This window comes from Protobothrops mucrosquamatus, unplaced genomic scaffold (genome assembly GCF_001527695.2).
Source record: "Protobothrops mucrosquamatus isolate PMUCROS unplaced genomic scaffold, P.Mucros_1.0 scaffold_50, whole genome shotgun sequence".
NCBI lineage: Eukaryota > Metazoa > Chordata > Lepidosauria > Squamata > Viperidae > Protobothrops > Protobothrops mucrosquamatus.
In genome coordinates, this window is record NW_015386126.1 from 1635453 (window position 1) to 1647713 (window position 12261).

Here is a 12261-nt window from a genome sequence, read left to right on the forward strand (position 1 = left end):
CGATGGGAAATGCAGTCCAGTGCCGTCCAAGCCAAGATGGCGCATGCTGCGCTTGGATTCTCCTTGTCGGGTCTTATAAAAAGGGGAACTTCCTTTCCCGGAAGTTGCCATTTGGGAATTCCACGTTGCTGCGCCTGGTACCCTCCAGAGATGCACAACTCCCAGCCTCTGGATGCTGTTGGGGAACTCTGTAGTTCAGTGCAGCATTTGTCAACCTCAGCCAATTGGAGGTGTGGACTTCAGCTCCCAGAATGCCCCAGCCAGCACTTCCTGACCGTGCTATACCAGTAGTTCCTCGACTTACAACAGCTCATTTAGGGGCTGTTCAAAGTTACAATGGCACTGAAAAAAGAGACTTATGACCGTTTTTCACATGACATCTCCATGGTCATTTGGTCAAAATTCAAACGCTTGACAACTGACTCATATTTATGACGTGTCCCAAAGTCATGTGATCTCCTTTTGCGACCTTCTGACAAGCAAAGACAATGGGGAAGCCAAGATTCACTTAACAACCGTGTTCCTAACTTAACTGCAGTGATTCACTTAACAACTGTGGCAAGCAAGGTCATAAAATGGGACAAAACTCAATTAAAAAATGTCTCACTTAGCAACAGAAATTTTGGGCTCAATTGTGGTCGTTAGTCGAGGACTACCTGTAATTTCTTGGTGGTTTCCCATCCAAGGACTTAAAGTACAACTTACAAAGTTCATTTAGTCACTATTCAAAATAACAGCCGCACTGAAAAAAGTGACTTATGACCGTTTTTCACACTTATGACCGCTGTAGCATGCCCATGGTTGCATGATTTATATTCAGATGTTTGGCAACTGACTCATATTTATGACCGCTGCAGTGGAGTCATGTGATCCCTTTGGCGACCTGACAAGCAAAGACAATAGGAAGACAGATTCCCTTAACAACCGTGTTCCTAACTGAACTGCAGTGATTCACTTAAGAACTGTGACAAGGAAGGTTGTAAAATGGGGCAAAACCCAGTTAACAAATTTCTCAGCAACAAAAATTTGGGGCTCCACTGTGGTCGTAAATTGAGGGCTTCCTGTACTGTATTCCATGTAGCTTTTGATTTGCTATGAACTGCCACCCCGTGGAGAGAAAGCAAAGGAACTCTCTCACGCAAACATCCCAACAGAACACACACTTAATATTGCCCCACTGAGAGATTTCTTTGAGCTCATTAGAAAAAGGACAGTCCTACCCAATGCTTCTAACAACTGCTCATAATGACCGGTGTTCCTGAGAATATCCCCAAAACAATATCAATTTCTCCATCAAAATGTTCCTTTTTCTTTCTGAAGCCACGTTCAAGCGACCTAAACTATTATTTGAATTTGCCACTGAAAAAACAACTGCAGCACATATTCTAACCCTGAACCTTCTGTGCTATAAATACATTTTAACTAATTTCTAACACTGGTTTTGCATTTGAACGAGAGCAACTACTTCCACGTGATTGCCAAAAAATCTTGAATCCAACTTGAAGACAGCTTTACTCCCCCACCCTGCTATTCCAAGGAATAATCTGCATTACTTCAACATTTAAAAGATTTTGAGGAGTCCCGTAAAATATGTGGCAACTTTTATTTTAAAACATGAACTTGTTTCAGAAATATTTCTCTTCCACAGATTCCTCAAACACCTTTGTGGAGGTGTAACATTACCTATATTAAGAACAGATTCTCTGGAAACCATAACCTCAAGTAGCTGCTATTAAGAGTGCAGGTTTGAGTTGCACAACAGGGTGGGATCACTACTATCCAGGACCCGTCATGGGTACAATTCCATTTTTAAAAGGACTGTGATGAGAGTAGGGAGAGATAATTACAAAAAGTGCCAAATATTTTTAAAATGTGAGATGTTGTCGCCCTTTTCTCTCTGCCTCCTCCTGTGACCTTCCCCTTGAAATGTATTACATTCTCAAGCTGATTTCTAATGAACTGGATAATCTGGAGAACAAGGAAAGCCGTGTTGGCTCCATCCATACAAGCATCTACATTGTTAGGGATTACAGTTCATTCAAGCAATTCTGCGCTTGTTTTCTATTGTACCACAGCTCTCACACTGTTGTAACAGTAATACTTTTGGCAGTGTGCATAACTGGTGTTCTTGCATCACTGCCTAACTTTGGAAGGGGCTTTCTTTTTTAACTAAAGCATCTTCAGGCCAGGATGTAAAATTCTTTGGTTTGGCCAAGCATTTTTCAAGAAGGTTGAGGAGAAGACTTCATTTCCCCGAATCTTGAAACTCGGCTCTAGCCTTTGCAGAAAAGGGTATTCTAATCCTTTATTGTGCATCAGCTTTAAGAAAGAGAGAGAGATTCGAGGCAGACAAGAGTAAATGCACTGCAATGTGGATATTATTTAAAAAAATAGAAAATGTTAAATGCAGAACAGGAGCTTTGCGAGCAGTCGGCCAACTTTCAAAGAGACAACAGACAAATTGGGTTTGCCCTTCCCGATGGAGGCAGGCGCACAAGCCTCTCAAATTCTGTCATCATGCCTTTACAAGCTGCACTTCAAATATTTGCTAAGAGGCAATTTACACCATTGTTTTATTTTTGGTAGAAAAAAGGAATCCAGATTTTACCAATGGGAGTTAATCAACAGTGCTTCATCAACGATGCTCTAGGTCTAAAATGATCGTATGGAGATTGTTTTTTTTTTTATCAAATCCTGCGATTAGAAAGAAGGCAGATTGGGGCCACCAGTTATTCTGAAGATGAATCAAGATGAATCAAGCTCCCTTTGGCACATGGAGGTGCTGCCTTTAGTGCTTCCCGACCTTGAGCCAGAAAAGGGGAAGAGAGCAAATACAGTATTTTCCCATTACTCCCTTCAAGATCCAAATAGCAACAGCACGAAGCGATAGCACTTAAGACTTATATACCGCCTCATAGTGCTTTACAGCCCTGTCTAAGCGGTTGATAGAGTCAGCGTATTGCTCCCAACAATTTGGCTCCTCATTTTACCGAACTGGGAAGGATGGAAGGCAACCTTGAGCTAGTCAGGATCGAACTCCTGGCAGTCGGCAGCCTGCAACGCTGCATTCTAACCACAGCGCCACCGCGTCTCAAATACAAGAGACTAAGTGGAAATAGTAAAAGTATGCACAACGTTTACAGCCAAATTAGCAGGAAGCCATCTGAAGGGAGCAAAAGGCCCTGCTGGCATCGCTACTGGCTGTTTTGTGAGCACATGGAAAGCACAAAAGTAAGATTGGGGCACCCAATTGAACTGCCTTTTTTTAAAAAAAAGTCATGTTTCTTCTGCATTCCACAACTTTGTCCTTCTTGGCTTTTAAAAGATGAAGTCTTGAGAGTCTAATAAAAATTCTGTCCCAATTTTTCTCCCATGCAATTAATAGAACAGGAAAGGATCTTCTTCCCACCATTTCCAACCCCATGTTTATACTGGTCGTTATGTTAACACGCTCAGGCTCTAGAGACTATCACGTGCTCTGCATGAACTGGCACAGATAAAGAGACGGATTAAAGTCCGCTCTAACTTGGAAAGACCAAATCAGCCCCCGAGGGCGGCTTCAGCATTCAACACCCTCCGACATCTCGGACAGGTTTCTCGGCATTATCCTTTCATCTAGTTGAACAGGAACACACTTCCATCAAGTCAAGCCGGTTTTACTTGGTTTTACAATCTCAACTTTCTTTTAAAATACACACACGCGCGCACATACACACACACTCTCCTGGACAGGCTGCTCGCTCACTCCGTTTTGTGTAAGCTAACCTCCCAGAGTCAGTAAAAGCATGTTTTAGTGAATACAAAACATTGCTGGCTTATTTGAAGCAGGTTTACCTCAATGCAGGGAAAAAGGAAACGGTTAACTATATTCTCTTTGTACAGAAAGCGAGCTCTGAAATGCTCTGTCAGATACTACCTGGAGCTAACAGGAGGACTTCTGTCTGTGAAACACTGGCGGGTCAGAAGGATGGGGCCAGAGGCGATGGAGGAGGTTTGAGATACAAAGGCGGAATCGGTTCGGGAAAGACATACCGAAAAGGTAACAGTGGAAATCAAGCCTGGAATCGGCATTTGCATATAGTCTGGACATGGGTGGTGGGGAAGAACGTGGTTCTGGTATGTTGCCCTGCGAGAGGGGCTGAAGGCCTGGCAATTGTGCAGCGGGAAGGCCAAATGGAAGGACAGCCCCGGAGTTCCTTGCCAGAGACAGAGGAGCCCGCTCTAGCTCAGGGAAAACTCAGTAGTAGCAACGTCCGCCTCCACTAGGGAAAGAGGAGGAGGCTGTGAGAAGAGCAGAGAAAGTGCAAAAGGCTTCTGCGGAGTCGCAGGAGGCAGAATGGGGGAGTGGAGGAAACCATGGCGGAAGGAAACGTAACCCTGCTTTTCAGGAAGCACACGGTTCGGCCGAAAAGTGTCCCCTCTCCACAAACCAGTGCACGGAGAAGGAGTCCCATCTTCCGGGGTGCTGAAAGCCAAGCCTGTTGGCCCCAGGGGCGAACATCTGAGAGTCCCCTTCCGCTCTTCTCCCGAAGGAGAGACAGGAGCTCTGCGGGTGGGGGTACGGGACGGCTGGATTCTCCGCTGCCCACACGCCCACCTGTGCGAAACGTCCTAGCGCAATGCCAAAAATGGTGGAACCCTTTCCTCCTCCTCCCCCCCATCCCCCCAGCCCTTTCCCGTTCAATCAAGCTGTCTACGTGCCTTTCCTTTTCGCATCCTCCTTTCCCTCTCTCCAGACCTCCCTCTGGAGCCCCCGAGCTCTGCAGCTCTTTGCAGCTAGAAAACGTCGGGCAGTTCTCGTGGCCCCTGAATGCCTGAGGTTCAAACCCCACCCCCAACTGTCCCCCAATTGCTTCGGAACACGACTGCTTCGGAGGCCGCTGCAGGCGCAGGTCTTCTGCAGCCCTCTCCCTGGACAGGAAACGGTAAAAGGGAGCAGATCCACGTGGGGGAGGGGGGAGGAAGGAAGGGGGGGGAGAAAGACCTACAAGAGGAGGTTCCAGGAAGAGAAAGGAACGTATTCCCAAGCAATTGTGTGCAGGTTGACTTTGGGGACGGGCTGGAAGAAACCCCCTTTGCCCCAGCCATCGTCCGGGAAAGCGTTACGGCGTGTAAGCCGGAGGTGGCTGGAACTGGTTGATCCCTTCGTACTCGGTGGGGTAAGGTTCGTTCTCCTCCATCTCGGAGAGGAGCTCCAAGGCCTGCTCCTCCTCTTCAGTGGGGTAGTGGCGCAGCAGGTTGGCGGCCGTGGCCAGGATGGAGGCCCCGCCGGCTCCAGCCACCAGGTAAAAGCTGACGGCAAACGTGACGTAGACTTGCGAGCCGTGGTACTTCTTGTGCTGCTGCTGCTGTGCGAGGATCAGCTCCGAAGCCCAGTAGCAAAACCCGATCACGGTGGCACACTGCAGCACTGCGGGCAGAAGGAAAAGACGGATGGAAACATGGGGAAGGAGGGCACGGGCAATGACGCTTTCTCAGGCTGACACAGAGACAGAAAGAGGGAGAGAGAGAGGGAGAGGGAGGGAGAGAGAGAGAGGAAGAGAGAGGGAGAGAGAGGGAGAGAGAGAGAGAGGGAGAGAAAGAGGGAGGGAGGGGGAGGAAGAGAGAGAGAGAGAGAGAGAGAGAGAGAGAGAGGGAGAGGGAGAGAGAGAGAGAGAGAGAGAGAGAGAGAGAGAGAGAGAGAGAGAGAGAGAGAGAGAGAGAGAGAGAGAGGGAGGGAGAGAGAGGGAGAGAGAGAGAGAGGGAGAGAGACCAACTAATTGTGCCTTCAATGCAGATGGGACTCGTAAAGCAATGTGGCGCATAAGCTCAATAATTTCACGAGGGGAAAAATTAACACTGTAGGAACACACCAAAGGGTCTGCTCAAGGCTCAAGATAAAGCATAGATGGGGAGAGATGTAAGTATTTGATGGACCAGTAAGAGAAACGGACGGTTGTGGAAGCCCCACGGGAGCTCCCCAAAGGAACACGAAGCGGAACCCAAAGCCAAGGCTGCCCAGCTACCTGTAAGGATGTGAGCAAAGGCGTAACGCCGAGTAATCTTCAGTGCAGGATGTTTGGGCCCAAAGACGTCGAGAAGGAAAGCTGAAAGGCTGCAGATGATTCCCAAGAAGCAGAAAGCAGCAATCACCCGAAGTAACAACACCGTCTGGGGGTTCATGCAGTAGTCTGGAAGGAGGGAGAGAGAATCAAAGAGTAGTTTGCGTTAGTGGCATTACTTCTGATCAGAAACGCTTCGTCGTTTCACAAATTCAGAAATGTCTGTAGCCCAATGCAATATTATTCGCTGAATATTCTGATTCCGACAAAGCCTTCTGTTACTGGGATATTCTTCAGATATGGATAATTTGTCTCTCGGAATTGCCCAGCGAAGCTGTTAGTCAGGATTCTAAAAAATTCACAAATCTCGAGGAGTCAAAGTTACAGAAGGCTGAGTTTGGGTGGAAGGAAAATATCTCAAACTGCGTGGTTTATATATAAAAAAAGTGTTTAATGGATGAAAATGAACTCCCAGAATTCCTGAGCCAGCCATGCTGAGGGGAAAGGGAGAGGTTTCCAAGGTGAACCATGCTGGCTCAGGAATTCTGGGAGCTGAAGTCCACCTGTCATAAAAGAGCCAAGGTTGCCTACCCCTGGCTTAGAACCTCAGACATCTGCTTGCTGAACTTCAAGACAAAGTACAGATTTAACATTAGGGAGAAGACAGTGAAACTCTATTTAAGATGAGGCAGAAATTTCCTTTCCACCCACAGATCTTCACAAGAAATGGTTTTCCCCTTTGCAAGCAGTTAGTTTAAACCTGCAGCACGTCTACCACCCAGGTCAGTCTTTCTCAGCTTTAGCAACTTGTAAGATGCATGGACTTCAATTCCCCAGAATTCCCCAGCCGGGATGCATAATTCCACCATCTTTAAGTTGCTGAGGTTGAAAAACACTGACCTACTGTAGGTGACCGTGACTCTGGCCAAATAAACAGCAGAGGATCAGACACACAGGCCAATCTACAGTTATCTTTAAGAGCACCAATCCAATCCCTTTTTTCATTTCCTTCTCACCTTTAAGTAGATCCGGGTCAATGTATCCCAGCACATCGGCAACACCCAGCTCCTGGCGAGAACAGGTGCCCCCATGAATCCTTAGCCAGGCAGGCTCTGCCAAGGCAGTGCACAGGGCCGTTATTGAGAGGGCCCCGGGCAAGGCAGATGCCAGGCTCCTTTCAGGCTGCTTTGGCAAGGCACTCCCATCTTGCCCTCTTCGCCTTCGGCCGCTGGGCAACACTGAACCACTTGGGGTATACATGGATCTCCTTTCGGATGTCCGGCCAAATAAATCCAATGCGACAACGAAGACTGAAACACTTGGGATTTTCAGAGGTCAGTACTGCCAGTGCTACTGGATACTAGCCAGGAGACGGCAGATCAACACAAGGCCTGCAGACAGGACATAACATCAGGAGAGGGGTGGTCTCTGGACTCTGTTGAGGAAGCAAAAAGAGACAATTGATGATGACATGCAGATATAAGATGGGACCAGAAAGTCTTGCTTCTAAGTGGCCATGATATGGATCGATGCGTCTAAGTTCGCTTCTAGCTACCAGAGTTTAATCGTTGGGCTGGAAAATGTTAGGGACATTTGCCAAGGTCAAGCAGAGGAAAAAACAACAAGATTGGTTCCCAACCTTAAAGGCACGTGAAGAGGCTTGGAATCTGGGTTAGCAAAAATGTGAAGGACGACAATAATTCTCAGACCGAAGAAAGGGATTAAGCCCAATAGTCACAAGGATATTTCCTTTAAAGCAATGGGGGTCTGGCGCAGTATTTTCACAAAACATTCCTTCGTCTTTCGTTTCAAGACCACTAACATCTAAAAACAGTTTGACAAAGGCCACACACGTCTCCACCATACTGACAGCAACATGCGTAATACTTGAAGATACTAACCGCCATTTGAGAAATATTAAACATGATGGGAGCTCTTACTCTCAAGGCCACGGTACATCTACACACTCTTTTGTTCTCAGCAAAGCAATCTGATAAGAAGCAACTCTTTCCTTAACCACTCTTAAATAGCATTACCATTTATTTTATCTAATTCCTGAACCAGATTACCTTTAAAGAGTGCCTATTTAAAAGGCCAAAGAAAATGAAACATTCATCTATGGATTGAATATGCAGGTGCAATTTAGCCATATATCTGAACAAGAAAGACACATTTTGTCCATTTACCCTGACAATTTCTTTCTCTTGGGCTCAAGCCAGAAATAAGCCACTCTGCAGGATGCTGTTAGCTCTCTCTAGGATCTTCCTAAGAAAAAGATGCTGCGGGCACAGAAACCACAATTCACTGCCAGACTCTTTTTAACCTTGCAACCTAGTGTGCACAAGGCTGGAGGTTATTAGATTTTTAATTAGGACACAATTCAGGCCAGAAATAATTCAGTCAAAGTTCGATGCTTGCAGACTTAATAGAAGGAGCAAGGTTTCTTCCAGTGTCCTCTTCCAGAATTGATTTTTATAAATAGCTCAATAATTAAAAGAATGAAAAGAAACCATATACGTTATTGAATTCAATCCATGCTCGGGGCAGGAATCCACAGTGTAGTACAGGTAGTCCTCCACTTATGACCACAATTGAGCCCAAAGTTTCCGTTGCTAAGCAAGGCAGTTGTTAAGTGAACCACTACAATTGTTTAGTTAGTAACACTGTTGTGAATCTGGCTTCCCCATTGACTTTGCCTGTCAGAAGGTCTCAACAGGCAATCACGTGACCTTGGGACACAGCAATGCCCTTGACGTGATGACCCGTTGCCTGGAGGCCGTACGGGTCTGGATGGGGAGGAACAGACTCAGACTCAACCCTTCCAAGACCGAGTGGCTGTGGTTGCCGGCGCCCCGGCATAGCCAGCTGACTCCATCGCTGTCTATAGGGGGTGAAACTTTGGCCCCCTCAGAGAGGGCACGCAACTTGGGTGTCCTCCTGGANGATGGGACCAGAAAGTCTTGCTTCTAAGTGGCCATGATATGGATCGATGCGTCTAAGTTCGCTTCTAGCTACCAGAGTTTAATCGTTGGGCTGGAAAATGTTAGGGACATTTGCCAAGGTCAAGCAGAGGAAAAAACAACAAGATTGGTTCCCAACCTTAAAGGCACGTGAAGAGGCTTGGAATCTGGGTTAGCAAAAACGTGAAGGACGACAATAATTCTCAGACCGAAGAAAGGGATTAAGCCCAATAGTCACAAGGATATTTCCTTTAAAGCAATGGGGGGTCTGGCGCAGTATTTTCACAAAACATTCCTTCGTCTTTCGTTTCAAGACCACTAACATCTAAAAACAGTTTGACAAAGGCCACACACACGTCTCCACCATACTGACAGCAACATGCGTAATACTCAAAGAGAATTATTGAAGATACTAACTGCCATTTGAGAAATATTAAGCATGATGGGAGCTCTTACTCTCAAGGCCACGGTACATCCACACACTCTTTTGTTCTCAGCAAAGCAATCTGATAAGAAGCAACTCTTTCCTTAACCACTCTTAAATAGCATTACCATTTATTTTATCTAATTCCTGAACCAGATTACCTTTAAAGAGTGCCTATTTAAGGCCAAAGAAAATGAAACATTCATCTATGGAATGAACATGCAGGTGCAATTTAGCCATATATCTGAACAAGAAAGACACATTTTGTCCATTTACCCTGACAATTTCTTTCTCTACGTGCTGCTTCTCTTGGGCTCAAGCCAGGAAGAAGCCACTCTGCAGGATGCTGTTAGCTCTCTCTAGGATCTTCCTAAGAAAAAGATGCTGCGGGCACAGAAACCACAATTCACTGCCAGACTCTTTTTAACCTTGCAACTTAGTGTGCACAAGGCTGGAGGTTATTAGATTTTTAATTAGGACACAATTCAGGCCAGAAATAATTCAGTCAAAGTTCGATGCTTGCAGACTTAATAGAAGGAGCAAGGTTTCTTCCAGTGTCCTCTTCCAGAATTGATTTTTATAAACAGCTCAATAATTAAAAGAATGAAAAGAAACCATATACGTTATTGAATTCAATCCATGCTCGGGGCAGGAATCCACAGTGTAGTACAGGTAGTCCTCCACTTATGACCACAATTGAGCCCAAAGTTTCCGTTGCTAAGCAAGGCAGTTGCTAAGTGAATTTTGCCCCATTTATGATCTTTTTTCCTGCAGTTGTTAAGTGAACCACTACAATTGTTTAGTTAGTAACACTGTTGTGAATCTGGCTTCCCCATTGACTTTGCCTGTCAGAAGGTCTCAACAGGCAATCACGTGACCTTGGGACACAGCAACCGTCGTAATTATGATGAACTAGTTGCCAAGCATCCAACGTATATCATATGAACATGGGGATGCTGCAGCCGTCATAAATGTGAAAAAGGATCATAAGTCACTTTTTTCAGTGTTGTTATTAACTTTGAACAGTCACTAAATAAACAGGTGTATGTTGAGGACTGGTTGTATTGCCAATTGCTGGTTACTGGTCTTTCACTGAGCACACCCAGCTTCAAAGTTTCTTGATAATGGGTTCTATTCTCAAACTGCTCTTACAATAATCCTGGACTTACAACTCTTCATTTAGCAACAGTTTTGAATTTACACCTTTTAGACTTTAGACTAACTTTATTGTCATTTTAAATATACACAATTGGTATACGTTAAAATGAAATTTCATTGCATACTGTTCTCAAAGGGTCACCACCTCCAATATACACTACATAAATGACACAAAAAAGAATTGCATATACCCCCATACCCACAACATTGCAGTATCCCCGTGGTCATGTAATCAAAATTCGGACCCTTGGCAACCAGCATACATTTAACCAGTTGCAGCATCTCGAGATCGTGTGACTGTCATTTAGAAGCTTTCGAGCTGGCTTCTGAAAAGCAAAGTCAATGGGGGTAGCTGGATTCGCTTAACGGCCATGTATTCACTTAACAACTGCCGCGATTTGCTTAACAACTGTGGCAAAAAACGGTTATGAAATCTGGCACAACTTGCTTAAGAAATGGAAATTCTGATCCCAGTTTTGAATATAAGTCAAGGACTGCCTGTATTGCTGTAAGGCTGTTCCCAACATTCAACCAGAATCTGTCTTCCTGTGACTTTTATTCCAACGGAATGACAGAGAACAGATTGTGGCTTTCTTCTTCCTGCATTACATCTCGCCTTAAGGAATTTTTCTCAAGGCAACACACACACACACACACACACACACACTCTCTCTCTTCATAAGGCTTAGCTTCCAGTCCTGTGATTATTCTCACTGCCATTCTCTATACGCTATACTCACAGAATAACAGAGTTGGAAGAGACCTTGGAGATCTTCTAGTCCACCCCCCAGCTCAAGCAGGAACTCTATGCCAGGGGTCCCCTTGAACCGCTTGGAACTGGGCCACGGAAATGCAGGCGAGTTTGCATCCATTTGCATGAGCAGTGGGGGCGCATACCCACCGCTTGGGCAAATAGAGCTGTGTGCATGTGCATTTGCCCTCCATTTACACGGAACCGTCCCCTCTCCCCCCACCCACTAGTCCGCAAAGACAGAAAGGTTGGGGAACTCTGCTCTATACCATTTCAGAAAATGGTTGTCCAATCTCTTCCAGTGCTCAGAATTGGACATAATACTCAGTGTAGAATCTGACCAATGCAGAATAGAACTATTTCTTTCCTGTGATTTGGAAAATACACATTGATCTGTATCACAGCACAAAAGTGCATTTACATTTTAGAAGATAATCATACTGACTTTTAGCATCCCATCATATGGACTCACACTCAGCTACAATTCCAAGACTCTTTTCACATCCAGAATTCCTCATTCTAAATTTCCACCTTTTATTAGTGTTTTTTTTTTGCCCAGTTTAGCAATTGTGATTATTAAAATTTGTTCTGTTAATCTTAACTTCCTTCTATTTTGAATTTTGTTTCGGTCTTTAAAGGATCTGCTATCTCTTTCAGTTTTGTACCATCTACACTTTTTATTCCATTTAACCAAGTATTCTTGCAAATTTAAAAACAATTAAATCCAATCATTTGATCAGTAGACCCCACTTTTCCAAGTGGCAACTAGTACTAATTATATTTTTACACAGTCATCTTATAATAAAGCTTTTAGATCAGGCCTTCCTGGCTGTGAACAGTGACTGTTGCAGCAGAACACATTTGGAAGATTCCACTTTGAACTTGGCCAGATGAAAAGCTAACCACCACAAAAAAAAATTGTGCCTG

The 12261-nt window shown here is 45.0% G+C and overlaps 1 protein-coding gene across 1 annotated transcript; it reads right to left on the bottom strand.

Annotated features, from left to right (window-relative positions):
* Nucleotides 1-5102: 5102 nt before the first annotated feature.
* Nucleotides 5103-7301, bottom strand: TMEM127 (transmembrane protein 127). Its single transcript, XM_015811626.1, has 3 exons — nucleotides 7058-7301; nucleotides 6006-6170; nucleotides 5103-5410 (listed from the first exon to the last, which is right to left on the bottom strand). Exons 1-3 carry the CDS (start codon nucleotides 7299-7301, stop codon nucleotides 5103-5105), a joined length of 717 nt encoding a protein of 238 aa, XP_015667112.1.
* Nucleotides 7302-12261: the final 4960 nt, after the last annotated feature.